The sequence below is a fragment of the Aedes aegypti genome, chromosome 2 (genome assembly GCF_002204515.2).
Source record: "Aedes aegypti strain LVP_AGWG chromosome 2, AaegL5.0 Primary Assembly, whole genome shotgun sequence".
In the NCBI taxonomy this organism is placed as follows: domain Eukaryota; kingdom Metazoa; phylum Arthropoda; class Insecta; order Diptera; family Culicidae; genus Aedes; species Aedes aegypti.
This window is the reverse complement of record NC_035108.1, coordinates 184,466,937-184,483,099: the sequence shown is the minus strand read 5'-3', so window position 1 is coordinate 184,483,099 and position 16,163 is coordinate 184,466,937. Positions and strand designations below refer to the sequence as shown.

General features: G+C 37.8%; 1 protein-coding gene across 1 annotated transcript in view; it reads left to right on the top strand.

Annotated features, from left to right (window-relative positions):
• Nucleotides 1-107: 107 nt before the first annotated feature.
• LOC5563554 (nuclear valosin-containing protein-like) overlaps nucleotides 108-16,163 on the top strand; it is a 17,335-nt gene continuing 1,279 nt past the window's right edge. The window contains exons 1-5 of the mRNA XM_021843396.1: nucleotides 108-693; nucleotides 12,439-12,874; nucleotides 13,802-14,319; nucleotides 14,384-14,886; nucleotides 14,941-16,138. Coding sequence (XP_021699088.1) covers nucleotides 631-693; nucleotides 12,439-12,874; nucleotides 13,802-14,319; nucleotides 14,384-14,886; nucleotides 14,941-16,138 — 2,718 coding nt within the window. The 5' untranslated portion in view covers nucleotides 108-630. The remainder of the gene's footprint in view (nucleotides 694-12,438; nucleotides 12,875-13,801; nucleotides 14,320-14,383; nucleotides 14,887-14,940; nucleotides 16,139-16,163) is intronic.

The following is a 16,163-nucleotide window of genomic DNA, read 5'->3' as shown; positions in this document are numbered from 1 at the left end:
GCTCGCAGGGTTGCTGCCAGTAGGTACATCACCGCAAAAACACAAATTATTGTAAATGTGTGCGTGTGTTACTGGCGGTCGATTTTATCTCACTTTCAGCAGAGTTTTCTGCCGTCCGTCATTTTTACATAGAATTTACGCGGTGTTGTTCGCGGTCTAAGTCCAACGCGGAGTGAATTTTCGGATTGCCAACGCGCTTTCATTGCTGGTTTAGAGGATTAATTTTGATCTGGAACGTTTTGCGAATCATTTGCGTCGAAAGTGTCGCCGAATCGTACATGTTTGGTTTGTGAAAAATCGTTTTCAAATTATCGATAAAATCCGGAACGCAACTTCTGCTCCCGCTGGTGGTACGATTTTGTTTGCTTCCCAGTGCAAGTGAGACACCAACACAGCGCTAGAGGTGACAATCGCCGCGCGGATTAACATTTTGACAAACGGCAAGCCGGCTGTGCGAAAGAGACCGCTATATAGGACAACGTCGGTCGGGAGAAGCTGTCAAAAAGTTGCTTGGCTTTCACATCGGTGCTGGTTGGCAGACGCTTCCGAAAAAGTGTCCAATTTCCGTGCGTTTTCGATTGAATTTGTGGATAAAGGTTGGTCCTAAGTGGAAATCTTAAGGAGGAAAAGATGCTGCAGAAGAAACCTACCGGTGGATTGTACGATCCGATGATTATTCCTCGAGTTAAGCAGGTAAGAGTGGGAGGGCTTCGAAAGCTGGTTCACCAAGAGCCAAAATGGAGTCTGTTTTTGTTTTTAGGTTAGGAATTTTGCATGTTATTTTTCTGGCTTCGGAAGGGATATCAGGGTGGCCATCGAACAGGGAAAAGCGGGAAAATGACAGGAATTTGAATGCACCAGGAAAACCGAGAGCTTCAGATCATCACCGGGAAAATCGTTTCGAACGAACAGATTTGAGCTCTAAATTTATAAATTTTGCCTTTTATGTTTGATTATTCTTAAGTATCTATGATTTGAAACAAACAACTTCCATTCGCGATGATTCGATTTTTGTAAATCATCTGTCAGTGGTATTTTTTTTAAAACTTTTCTAAATTCATTTTTTGTGAGAATTTAGGATAACTCCCTAAACGCCATTAGTGATCAAGTGTGTAGCTCATTGTTGATAAGCAATGAATAGCATCTAAATCATCATCACTAGGATATAAAAGATTCCTATCTGCTCTTAATCGCAAATAACGTGTTAATTCATTTATATGCTCAGTAACAATAGGCTACACACTTGGTTATCAACGGCTTTTAAGGCGTTATTCTAAATTGTGCGAGATTTGACAAGAAGTTTTGAATCAATATTGTAGCATTGTATTGAAGACTTTCTTCATTTACTGAAGAATTATAACACAATACATTCGGTTATTCTTGGAAACAATGCTGCATTTATAAGAGTTTCTAATACATCATTAATTGCCTAATCGACGATAAATTGAATAAATATACAGTCAACTTTCCATAACTCGATTTTGATTTGGTATTGAAGGGACCATCAAGTGAAGGAGGTATCGAGTTACAGAACAAAAACTGCCGTGAATCGCAAGTCAGTCCCATCTGCATCTTCGTCAAAATTGAGTTGAACTCTGTTTTCAACATATCTTTCAATACTCTTTCAGCTGCACTAATGAGATTATATGATTTGTTCGGAAAAAATAGGAAAAAAAAGCAAGTCAAATTGTCCCATAATGAAAAGTAACCGCATATCAGTCCCACTACAAATTTCCGCACAGTGTAACACAAAAATGAATCGTGTTTTGATCATCTTTATATTTTTCTCGGAAAGATATCGTAGCAAAAAGCAAATTGTGAAAGTTGCATTAAGATTTGAACATGTTCCAATTCTCAGGAATTTTTTGAATATTCGTATGGAAAACGAGTTTGGAAACTTCACAGCCCATTTTCTCAATGCCTACTTTTTACAGATGGGACTGACTTGCGATTCACGGCAGCAAAAGCAGTGCAAATGCGATCCAAGGGATCATCGAGGTAGCCATTAAAACCAAATTTTACTATGGTTCCTTAACTCGATATCGACATACGGTATATCGAGTAAAGGAGTGTAGTAAAGCTACTTGATTCTATATGTAAGGCTTAGTTTCAAAAGATTAGGCAACCTCGGGCTGCAAATCTCTCAAATAAAAATTTCTATCTAAACAAACAGTTTTTACAAACTTATTTCGAAGTGGCGAGCTCGCCAAGGGCGAAAAGCTACTCAAATAAAGATAGGGGCAATGGGAGCAATATGAACATACGGGGCAATATGTGCCACCTCGGTTTTGACCTCAAAAACAGTGTTGTCATAACATAATGTCTAGTGTCATTATGATCTGCTAAAGGATGCTTCAAATAGCCACCACAATAAAAACCGTAAGAATATTCGTTTAAACACTCAAGATAGGGTAACGTATATAACTTGGACATGCATATAATTTGGACAGGCTAGTCGTTGTATGCTCATTTTCAATGAGATGGTGAGGAATATATGTACGAAATGTAAATCATGTATTGCATTACAGTAATAACTCGATATAACGTAACTCGATTTTTATTTTCGTTACGTTATATCAAAGCAAATTTTTTTTTCTGAATTTCGTTCATCATGTATTGTTTGGTGAGAAAATGGGTCTTACATTGATATTATATTACATTACATTACATTGGTATTATTGAGCAGGCATTTTCAGATTATCTCACATAGTTTTTTAAAAAAAATTTCCGTATGAAATGTTCTTATATTTTTCTTTTTGTTTTATTTTTACTTTTACCTTTTTATTTCAGTATTCCCTAATGAAATGTAATCAGGAAAAAACTTTGGAGGAATCCTTGAACACTCGGAGAAACTATACAATAAATTCATAAATGAGATCTTTCAGAAATCTTTAAAAATGTTAATGTTGAGCAATCCATGAACATTTCTAGCAAGCAGTTATGTAATTTCAAGAATTTTGTTATGTGGAACTCGTGGTAAAACTCTTAAAGCAATTTTTTTTGTAATTTCTGGACAGAATTTTAGAATGAATGTCCCAAGAATTATTTGAAAAATGTTTTTTTTTAGAATTCATGAAGAAATCACTAGAAAACTGTCAAAAACAAGAACTATCTTCGAGTAATTTTTCATGTGAAAGTTTCTGAACGAATACGTCGTGAATTTTCGGTAGTATTTTAGGAGAGATTTCTGGAGGATCTCCGGAGGAGGATGCTCAGTTTTTGGAATCCCTGAATATATTTTTGTAATAAAAAAAACCATAGAAAAATTTTTAGACTTCAAGAATTACTTGAAGAATCCAATGAAATCATTGGAATCTTTCTTTAGAAATTCGTGTTGGAATCAATGAAAGATTTCATTTCACATAGAATCCTTGAAGAACCTAAAGTAGTATATTGAATGGTTTCTGCATAAATATTTGTAAAAAGTTCTGCAGAAAATCATAATTAAATTGGTGGAGAAATGCCAAGAAAATTGTTCTTCAGGTTTTTTTTACGAATACCTGTACGGTTTTTTGAATAATTTGTTGAGCATTCCAAGAATTATAACTGGATTGTTCTTTAAAAAGGCCGCTGGAAGAATTCATGAAAAAATGCTGAAATAATTTATAAATTTCTAGACTCCGGAAAAGTATAAGGTATATGTGGAATTGTTTGTAGAATGCATAGTTGAATCCACTTTGTATCCTGGAGAAATAACACATGAATATCTGGAGGGTCAACTTGTAGAATTTCTGGAATATCCCTGTCGGAATTATTTTAAGAATAGGTGTTAAGTTTATACATGAATACCAGGACAGTTTAAGATAAGCCCATAGAGCAATTATTGTCGGAATATCTGGAGGTATCCTCAGAATCCGTCGAGAAATTTCGATATCGATTTATGACTGTATTTAGTGATAGTAAACGCACAGACAAACAGACGTCACACTCTTACCGTTGTCCATCGACCACCTTTTTAACGGTCGATTCAAATATATTGTAGGTGGTCAGTCCACCATCGGCAGCGCTCGCAAAGTTTTTGTTCGTGTTTGACGTTTACACACTACCGCCATCTGTTGGTCTACCGGCCAAACACATCAATTTTAGCATTGGGCGTACATGCTCTCTCGACTATGATTTTGATCGCTATTTGTTATAAGTGTTACGTCTGTTTGTCTGTGGTAAACGCTTGAATTGCTTTGATTTAGTATTGGTTGGTATTTGAATCCTGAAAAATGTTTATAGCAGTTCATAAACCATGTTTTTGATAAAAATTGTAAAAATAAATGGGGTCAAAAAAAAAAGTTACGCTATATCGAGGTAAAAATTACGTTATATCGAGTTACGTTATAAAGAGGTTACGTTATATCGAGGTTACGTTATATCGAGGTATTACTGTATTAATACACTATGCTGCTTATTAATGATGACCATTCCCATAACAATTACAAATTGGCTTCATAAATATCAAAATTGTAAATTGTTTCAACAGAACATCTGTGAAACCTACGGATGCAAGAGGATGTGCATTTCATGAACATACATTAAATGCAATAATAGCGCTCAGAATTGGCATTCATAAAAAGTTTAAAAGTGGCAACATGATAAAATATGTCTAAAATTTAAGCTTGGCTCATCTAAAATCTTAACATGAGTATATAAGGCATAAATCAGATGGTGTCCAAAATATATTATGGTTTTTGTTCAGTTGATATAATTTAGCCATCTGATGAAACTCACTGGAATGTTACATGCATGCATACTTGCAGGCGTTTTCCGTGGATCTGATAATATTTGCTTGCATTACATGAAATTATTGATTATCACTAATATACACATCCGATAAGCGAAAAAATGCATAAGTAACATGTAAACTCCTAACATTTTATGATATGATCGTTTTTTTAAGAAACCATTGCATGGATATTGAGATAACGCCCCTGTCCAAATTATATTCACATGAGGGTGTCCAAAATCTATATTTGGTGTCCGAAATGTATAACAGACAGGTCGCCAAAAAACGCTATTTTGGAAGCTAATACTACAGTTTACAAGCTTTTGCTCCCCAGAAACTCAAAGTACAATGGGACATTAAGCATGTAAGTAACATTAGGTAATAAAATATTAGTATATACTGCAGTTAACCCTCTCTTTCCCATGGTAGCACAGGTGATCCACCGATTTTCAACGAACGCTAGCTAAACCGAATTGGTACGAGTAGCTTAATAATGATTGGAATAAATTTATACGCTCATTTGTCTCATCAAACATCAAAATAAGTGACCTAAGGGTCAAATTATTGAAAAACAATCAACTCACTATTGAAAAACAATCAAATTTTTTTATTGTGAATTTGAATAATATAGCTTATTTGGAACAACTTTTGTTCAAGCACTTTTTTCAGAAACGCCATTTTGATAGTTAAATTGTCGAACAAAGCTGTGGGAAAGAAAGGGTTAATCAATCGCCGTTTCCAGACATATCCTTAGCCTGTCCAAAATACATAATTTACCATATTTACAAAAATGTACAAATTTGTCCTTTGTCATGAATTTTTGCAGTTTTTAATTAAGCCTATAAGACAATTATATTCATAACTCTGGTAAATTTTACCAATCCATTGAAACTTCTGATCATAATGAACACTCGAACGTGAACGAAATTATATTTGTTCGTAAACAAAATTAATGAAAAACAATATATTATTTTCAAGATGAAGGGGAGGGGCAAAATGAGCCACCTAGATTTAAGCAAAACAAGCGATGTTTTGAACATAACAATGCATTGTCTAAATATACCAGATTATGTTTTTACTGCGTAGTCACCTTTATGCACCATTACAAGTGGAACACTTTGCTAGAAAATATGTTGAACCAAGTATCGCAATTTAGCACTAGTATAACATGGTCTGTTTACTATGTATCATGCATCTTTAAAAAATAAGCCGCTAGAATAAATAATTTCAAGAAATGCTAATAAAAATTCCTTTCCAATAATGTACTCTTCACCACTAACTCTTCTCTATACTGTTTTAAATAAAAATCATTCGATTGAATGGGGTGGTTCATACTGCCCCGTAGGGTGGCTCATAATGCCCCATATGGTTGGTGACCACGTAGAAAAACATGGTTTTCCAATAAGTTCCTAAAATAATTTTCAAGATGATGTTAACAATAATTGTCGACGTAACATGGAAGATAACATTTTAAAATACAAGTCACTTGCACTTAAACCATAATTTTTGCTGTTTTTCTATGCATTCCATGACGTTTTCCTTAGGCGGCCCATATTGCCCCGATCACCCCTAAATAATAAAAATAAACTTATTTGGTTTAGAGCACCTTTCTAAAGCGCAGGCCAAATATCTGCAATTATATTGTTATGTGCCTCAAGAATACTTGAGCTGCTAGTAATTCCAACATTTTTGTAGAACTTAACAAAAGTTAATATTTGAGCTATGTTAAATGCCTAAATTATGCGCAAGTACCGTAATCCGGGGTAACATTGATATTTTTTTTTTTTTATATTTTTTCAATATTTCGTTTAAAAATGTAAATGTTGCCAATTTTGTTATTTTTAACTGTTAGGGGAAAGGTATTCAATATCGGCAGATAGGGATATGTTTGCCAAATTAAGTGTAATTGTGGTAACATTGTGCTAAAAGATTATGTAGCCGGCGGGACTTGAACCCACAATTTCCATTCTGTACACGGACGCATTACCAATTATACTACAGCTACGCTACGGTAAACTGAAGTATTTGGCTAATGACCTTTGTAGCATCCCCAAGCCCCACAATCTTGCTAGTCCAATATACCACACTTATCCCTCACCATATCTCTATCTGCCGGCATATTTTTAACAAGTACTGCCACCCATAGATCGTAACTATATACTGTATTTTTTTTTTTTTTTTTGAAAGATTTAAGCTTGTTTAGTAATGTTTTGAGCAACTTTTTGATTTGCCTGATATGGGGTAACATTGATCACTTATGTAAACAACGTTCGGTAATATTGAAAATGTCGTTACTCACTTAAACATGGTCCCTGAAGCCGAATATGAAGGCCAAACGCTTACAAGTCATTTACTTATAGAGTTGTTTTAAAATTAAAAACACTTTGAACCACGGAATACGCCTAAAGGTAGACAATTGCCTGAGGGAATTCTACATTCGTAACAGTAATTCGTTAAGGTGAAGATGAATCGAAGCTAAACTTCCAGATTCGTGCTCTTGAAAATTTGAGGTTTGGCTTCGATTTATCTTCACCTTAATGTTGCCTAATTGAGCATACTTATAAAAGTTTTGACAACGGAATCGTTCTTGGCGATGCCATTTTTAGTAAGCACCGCATTTTCTTTGTTCATATCGTTTGCAGAACTTATGTGAGACATGAATCTTTGGCAGTGTCATCCTTAACCATTGGAATCATTGTTTTGAAAAGTTGACAAATCACGCATAAGGTAAACGCATTTTTTGCAAAAATCTTTATTTCCATTAGCTCATGAATATGAAGAAAAAGAAGCACCATTCATGATTTGAAAATGTTTCATCAATAAATGATGATAAGAACTTTTTACGAGATGAGTCATTTCGATCAATGTTACCCCGCTGATCAATGATTCCCCGGATTACGGTACTTAAGAATTGTGCTGAGGATTTTTTTTAGAATGTAGCCCAGCATTGTTAGAAAAATCCTGTGATAAACTTCATAAACATTATGTTCAAATTAAGGGTTAGGAACCCATCATTCAATTATCAGCAATTTTTGAAAGTTTAGAATTATGTAGCTTGTTTGTCCAAATACAAGAAAAAAACTCCATGAAAATCACTTCACGTTATTCCAGACAGTTTTCTATGCAGTGCAGAGGTAGATTTTCACGAACATCGCTTCGAGTTTGAGCAAAACTGGTTTAGAAAATTCGTAAAACGTTAATAGTTATTTTCATCTTGAAAATGCTACATGAAATTCTATCAGAAATTTGCATGGGGTTCTATTAGAGTTTTGCCTCGTATTATTTGAATATTCAATCATGGAATTCCTGGATAGTATCTCAGAGGCTGAGCAAATTCTTCTCCGGATTAAGTAAGTGTCTGGGACAGGAATCTGCGAGCAATGTTTATGCCTAAGACTCCATCTGAATTTCGCCCAATATTCATTTTTAAATTCTGTCCTGGAATGTGTTAGCTGTCTCAAACATCCCGTTCAGAATTCTATCAAAGCCATATTTGGCACCAACCCTGCCCAGGATTTTGAAATATGTAGTTTGTTTTGATAATGGCTAGTATTATGTGAGAATTTGTTTTTCTACATACTGTGAGTTTTTTTTTAAGTTTAATGTGAAAAACATGTCAATAATTTTAGAGAGAATTGTGCTCAAAATTTTGTAAGAAATCTGTCTTATTGTGGTAAGATTTCGACACATTATTTTGGCAAATCTCAGGATTGTAAAAAATTCATGTCTAAGGTTCAATGCTATCTCGATTTTAGCAACACCCGTTTTCAACATTTTCTTCCCGATTTTGGCAACACATTGAAAACTACAGTTAACTCTCCTTTATTCGATATTCCGTATCTCGATATCGAGTTAGAGAACCATAGTAAAAGTTGGTTTTCATGGCTAACTCAATGGTCCCTTGGATCGCAGTTGCACTGGATTTGTGTTCTGTAATTCGATACCTCCCTAACTCGATGGTCCCTTCAATATCGAGTCTGGGTGAGTTAACTGTATTTTCAGTTGATTATAAGGTACTGATCAGGCTTTGGAAAATTTAACGATCATTGACACACGAGCAGTGATGGAAAGTGGCGAACATTTCTGCTGAACTGGAACAAAAACAAAATCAAACGCTCCCGAGCGCCAGAGTGCTGGTTTACTCGCATCCGTCGTGCTCCCGAGTAACCGAAGCTAAAAGTGATTCACGAACGTGTTCGGAGCTGTTCAGAGTCAAATTTTGTTTTTGGGAAAAAGCTGCTTCCCCTCCAAAATTTATGATTTCCAAGGGTTTTTGACTACAAACTAGAAGTTTACTGTCGACTTGATGGTTATGCAATTAATTTGTCTGTCAAAACCATAATAAATCACACCTTGCTCGGTTACTCGCGAGTAAACGGTCCCGAGCTTGTTGCTACTTCTTTTGACATGTTCTCCCGAGCAGGCGGGTGCGGACTTACTCACACCTAGCCAGTTCGCGAGTCTGTGATGTTTGTCATGCGTTGGTATAGAGCTTAGTGACATTTGAACACACGAAGACTAGCATACGCTCGTCATACACAGTTTGTTTATGTTTTCCTCAAAGAAACTTGCACACGCTTTCCAGACTCATCAAAATGCATATGGAAATATTACCCAATTTGAAAAATTTATACACGGATTCTGGGTGTTTTTCGAGACAGAGTGCATATTGTTTTCCTCTAAGGTTCACAACTACATCTACACTAGGGCACCCATACCATCGGGCGTGAAAACCACTATACACTCGTGAGCTGCTTCGTGATGCGAACTTTTCCAGCCCTGCACACGAACCATAATTTCATCCCATTTATCCGCCTGCATTCATACACTGAACGAATTCCCCCGCCTCGAAATGAATGATTATTGACTCATCCGAGCCCCATACCTATTTTCAGACACAATCAAGATGATTTTCATCTTCGCGAAAATCATCTGTTTACAAACCACTCCGAATGAAAATCATCCAGTCTTGGAATGATTTTTATCCTTCAAATAGATGCCTCTAATTGAATGATTATCATACATGCATGTAAACAATCCCTTTTCCATGTTAGTTATTAATTAAAAATAAATCAAATCAAAAGTTAAGCACTACAAAACGTTGTTGACATTGCTTTATATTTCTTAAATGGGATTTAAACTCATTATTCTACGCCTTCAGTTTTCATGAACAGATGCCGTCTTGTAACGAACGAACCATGGAACCTAAATACTCGGATGTTAGCGACCTGTGGTTAGTAGGCACTCTTAAGAAGTCTGAAAAGAAAACCAGAAATGAGGATAAAATAAGATTCCAAGTCAAATTACCTGCAATTTCCACGCAGCAATGTTTTTCAAACCACGCTGCCGCTACCTTAATGTTTACGTTAAGATTTACAAGATTAATTTGACGTTTAGGAGCATTCCCTTTTCATCTGATATATCAGACAGCAATTGGGTCCTAAAATTTTGAATGAAATCTTGTTTTTATTTAATGACACGAAAGAGCATGTTACTGCAACTATTTTAGCAATTTTTCCCGCTCAAATGACGGCTATATCATATTTAAACTTTAATTTAAAAATTGGAGCCATAAATGAACCTTGACACTTTTGATCATGTTTGACGTTCGCTCAATCGTCAAAAACACCACAGGGCTTTTAGTTTTAACACTGGGGTTGTTCCTATCTGACATTTCGGAAGGGACACGGAAAGCAAAATACACCCAAAATTTAAGTTTAAGCCAAGGAGTGTGACAAAACCTAAAAAATGTTTTTTGGACTCAAACAAAAGAAAAGCATTGAAAAATTGAGTAAACATGTGTTTTTGGCCTAAACTTAAGCGTTTGGCACTAAAATTGGTACAAGGCTTTAGGACCCTATTGAATGATTTTCGGTATGGGGCATGGGAGAACTAATAATCCGTCATAAATTGCATGATAATCATTTGTGTTATCATCATTCGATTATCTGCAGATTTCATTCTATTATGTTCTAATATTCATCTCTAATTTGGATGATTTTTGTTCAATAAATAGTGGATGCATCATATCCTTTCATAGTCATTCAAAATGAGGAATATGAAGTTTTATAACCATGTGAATTACAAATCATTCAATGTGCGACCGGAGGTTTCGTTCAGTGTACAACACGCATGACATTTATCGTTTGTGGAAGATAACGAGCCATAAACAAAAACAAGACAGACACACACCACCCACTGTTTGGTGCCGATTACTGTGTGTAACCACTTGTTACATTCGCTGACACACTCATTCTGAATAAGAAACAGAGGCGAATATTTTTCAACATAGAACAGAAATGTTTACAACCAAAGGGATGTTTGATGATCCAATAGCTTATAATAAGGTTGTTATAGGCTGCATTACCAGAAAATATGAAAGTTATTACCAATTTTATGCAATACATAAATCACTCGTATGGCTCGATACTGTTGTAGTCTGTGAAAGTTGCTGCTTGAACGCTCTCGCGCCACGTACCAAACGAGAGAGTGAATGTTTACATTCATAGGGCTCTCCGATTGCGATATGCCACGAACTGTTATGGTTCACGAACTGTTACACTCTCTGAATATGGTTCGATCGGCTTATTCAGATCAAACACTGGTACTTGTACCTAACATTTTGAGTTAAAATAAAGTGAAAATAAGTCAGAATAAAAATGGTGATGAACATTGCGAGCTTAGAAAGGTAATGTGGAACGTACTTATGAGTAGAACTCGCATATTTTAAAGTTATTGTTCAACGATAAGGTATGGCTACATAGATTAATAGACATCGTAAATTGGTGGAATACGATAATGAAAATGTTTTCAAATAATCTTGTGATCATTGATTAGTTATTCCAAAATAGATTTTATTGGATACTTGATGAGCGATTTCTTTCAGGTTTTTCTGTAGGCATTTTAATAACAGTTGTTGAGGAAAACATTTAGAATCTTTGTTCATAATAACTCTAGATGACAATTAGGGTAAAATGTTGAGAATACATTACAGGCAAATGGACTATCGAAATACATAGGAACCATTTATGAAAATTCGCCACAATAAATCGGGTTGAAAATCATAGCTTTGCCTCATGAAACCAAAATTTCAAGACAAAAAACGTTTTAGCGGCAACCTGGAATCGAACCAGTGACCTTGCGACCGATAGGCCCGTGCGTACACCACGCGCCTTTCGACGCCTTGATGTGAGGTGATGCTAAAACGATACATAAAACGTTCGTATTGCAATAACCGTTCCACCTTCCATAAGGCAAAGTGTATGCATTTCGATAGTCTAGTTCACAGCGTGTAGTCATTGGAAAACGTTTATAGAATTCTAAAAGCGAAAGACAGCCCATGTTCAAAGTTCTTTGGACATTGTTAAAATTTATGTGGTTTCCTCCTTCCTGTTGCATTTAGCCAATACAGACATTCAGAAATTATCTCTAGCAATCTGAACCAGACTGAGGCTTCTTCAGCAGTCAAGAGTTTTTCTGACCACATCTTTGCGGTATAGGAGAACATTTGGATGCATACTATAGACATATGCAAGCAACTCGACAATTAAAAACTTCATCATTTTTTTTTGTTTTAATCAAAAATAAACAGACTTTACACATTATTCTGCAAGAAGAAAGAAATAATGATTACTTTAATTTTTTCACTGATTCTGAGTTCTTTTTGATGTTATTGCACAGAGTTGTTATTATGTATCGTAATCTGAAACTCATCTCCATTCTAGTATCTCGAGGAAAATGTGCACCAAACGTACGTCGATGTCGGCGTAATGGCCCGGGAACTGCAGGAACGCTACCGCGAATACAACCGTCGCAAAGCCGTCCCATTCCGTTTACTGGTGGAGCAGGCCTACAAAACGGTTCTCCATAGCTATGGCCTAGACAGCAATCCGTCTAGCGAGAACGAGGATGACGCCAATTCCGATCTGGAAGTCATGGAAGACGGTGCCGGAGGTGGCGCAAATGCCAACCATATGAACGATGCGCTAACCAACATGTACATGAGCAATAAGAATAAACCTTCCGGTGGCGCTGCAGGAAGCGGTGCAGGTGACGGAGAAGCGATCGACATCAGCAGCGACGAGGACGATGAAGGTGCGGATTCTCGCGACAAAGATAAAGCAGTTTCAACGACCAGCAACAGCATGAGGCTCATTGAAAGTAAGCATACAATAGATAACGCAGGGTTGGTTGATAGGAGGTCTCTTTTTAGATACATGTCTCATTTCTTTAGAGTTTACTTTTTACAAAGATTATCCTAGGATTTCCTACTGACTCTTTTTAACTAATCCTTTAACCGATTTCTCCATTTGTTGGTCTAGGGGATCTTTCAAAGATTGCTACTGAAATTCTTCCATGAAAATCCAGGTTTCAAATGGTTTTGAAAAAAAAAATGCATAGCGATTTTTCCAAGACAAGAATTCCTGCGTTTCATGGGGATTCCTACAAGAATTCATCCACGGTTACCCCCTCGAGGAAACTAATCAATCTCCTTCAGGAATTCCTCAATAAATTTGACCTGGGAATCATCATAAAGTTCTAGATATTCAGAATAACACAGTGTATTGCGTGGCAGGTTCGATGATACTCTATGTCTAGGGAAGTTAATGAAATTTCCATTACGAAAAGATCCTGGACCGACCGGTAATTGAACCCAGACACTTTCAACATGGCTTTGCTTCGTGGCCGTAAACGTTACCACTAGGCTAAGGAAGAATGTACACATTCCAATCGTATTTTTCTCAGTTTGCCATTTTCTAACATGGGATTGCTGTGCAAATAGAAGCTATAGAGAAGATCATGTGAAATACATACAGTAATACGTGTAATGTCACGAGGAATTCTTAAAAAAAAATCTTGAGACTTTTTTCTTAGAAAGATGTCTTGTCTGATTCTATGAGGAATCAAACTCTTATCTCCTGGTTCCTGTTAGGATTGTTTTTATTTTATGGTTCCTTTTTAGTTATTGTTTGGCCTCTTTTTTCAAGGCCGAGATCTCTAAAGCTCCTACTTACAAAACACTCAGTTACTACCAGCCCTGATACTGAATTTACTAATGTTTAACATTGAATATGAATATTATTTCAGCCCAAATCGCGTCTAACAAACACATTACGGTGACGAAGGTGACTCGTACAGATAAGCCGCGATCCGGCGACGAAGCGGTCGATTCCAGTAATGGTAGCTCAAATGGTCCAAGACGACCGGCTGAACAGCTGCCTGCCAGCCAAGCCAAGCGTCGCCGTTTGGATCAGCCACAGATTTCGGAAGTAAGCAACAGTTCCAATCCATTGTTGCCTCAGCCGACACCACGACCACCACCTGCAAGCAATCGAGGTGCCGGTGCCGGAAGGACCGATTCCAGTGCTCCTACAGCAGCACCACGTACGAAGCGCTTCAAGAAAGAAGTATGTGCTCGATTTGTCGAGACCACATTCGAAGATGTTGGAGGCATGGATAAAATTTTGCGTGACTTGTGTGAACTATTGCTTCACGTTAAGCATCCGGAAGTTTATCGCCACGTGGGTCTTCCTCCGCCACGAGGATTCCTTTTGCATGGTCCTCCCGGTTCAGGAAAGACACTACTCGCTCATGCTATCGCTGGGGTAAGTCTAACTCTTGGTAATTCTTGCGGCTCACATTATTCATAAACCATATCTGCACTTTCAGCAATTGAAAATCGGTCTCATAGAAATCCCTGCCACAGAATTGGTAGCTGGAGTTTCCGGCGAATCAGAGGAACGCATTCGAGAGGTTTTCGAACAGGCAGCGGTTCTTTCGCCGTGCGTTCTGTTCATTGACGAAATCGATGCTATCTCGGCGAATCGAGTCAATGCTCAGAAGGATATGGAACGTCGTATTGTGGCTCAACTACTTAGCAGTCTGGATAACTTACCCAAGCTGGAAGGCGGCGATGGTGTTTTGGTTATTGGCGCCACAAATCGGCCGGATGCTCTCGACCCTGCTTTGCGTCGTGTCGGACGGTTCGATCAGGAAATCTCTTTGGGTATCCCAGATAGGGAGGCCAGAGCCCAAATCCTAAAAATAATCTGTAAGAACCTGAAGATCGAGGAGAATATTGATTTCGACGAGTTGGCAAAGTTGACCCCTGGTTACGTTGGAGCTGATTTGCTTGCATTGGCTACACGTGCAGCCACCACGGCTATCAAGAGGTAAGTTCTCTTGTCTGCATAATTAGAATCGTTATTAGATTGTCTTGTTTTAAGGATGTTGACGGAACGTGAACGTCAGGAGCTGATCGCAGAAAGTAAACGTATGGCAGAGCTGGAGGCGTCCCGTCGCAAACAGGAACAGGAAGCTTTGAACAAGAAAGATGATGACGATGAGGTGATGGAAGTGGAGGACACTTCTCCAGTTGTCGAAACCATCAAAAACAAATTCAATGGGGATGTTTCTACGGATGATGTTGTTGCCGTTGAGGATGATGTCGAAGAAGTGGTGAATTTGGACGACGACAAGGAAGAGCCCAAAGAAGGCGAAAAGAAGGAGGCAGAAGCCGAAAAGGCCCCTGTGGTTGAGGTGTCAGCCGAAGCTGAGAAGACGACCGAGGAAAAGAAAGATGAGGAGGTGAAAGTTGACGACAAAAAGGATGAAGAGCACAAAGTAGGGGAAGGCATGGCTGATTCTGCTGAAGCTGCCGAAGCTAAACCAGCTGATGAAGAAAAGAAGGATGAGGATGCTGCAAAGGAAGCCGTGGAGAGTGAAAAGAAACCGGACGATGAAGCAAAGGTAGAAGAATCCAAGGCAACTGACGGAGATGTAGAAATGGTGGCTGATAGCAGTACTTCTGGCGATAAGATTGAACAAGAAGTTCCAAAGTCGACCACTGAAGGGGTGGAATCAGTTGCTGCAGAATCGAGTGAAGCTGAGAAGAAGGACGATGAACCGATGGAAACCGAGAAAGACAAAGAAGAAGTCACAGTTGAAGAGCCCGAACAAACCGTACCAGAACCAACCGTAGTAGAAGAAAGCGATGAAACACCAGCTGATGAAGAACGTCCTCCTGCACCAGTTCTTACTTTGGAGAAAATGATGAACCTTTTGTTGGATCACTCGAATCCGTTGCCAGATGATGAATTGGAAACCTTGTGCATTGAACGAGCAGACTTCCTGGAGTCTCTAAAATCAGTTCAACCTTCAGCCAAGCGTGAAGGCTTCATCACTGTACCCGATGTTACGTGGAATGATATCGGTTCGCTGGGTGATATTCGTGAGGAGCTGAAACTAGCTATCCTAGCCCCAGTGAAATTCCCTCAGCGTTTGAAATTACTCGGTCTCAGCTCTCCCTCCGGAGTGTTATTATGTGGCCCACCTGGATGCGGTAAGACACTACTCGCAAAGGCAGTTGCCAACGAAGCTGGCATCAATTTCATTTCAGTCAAAGGTCCCGAACTGTTGAACATGGTAAGATACTCTATATTACATTCTC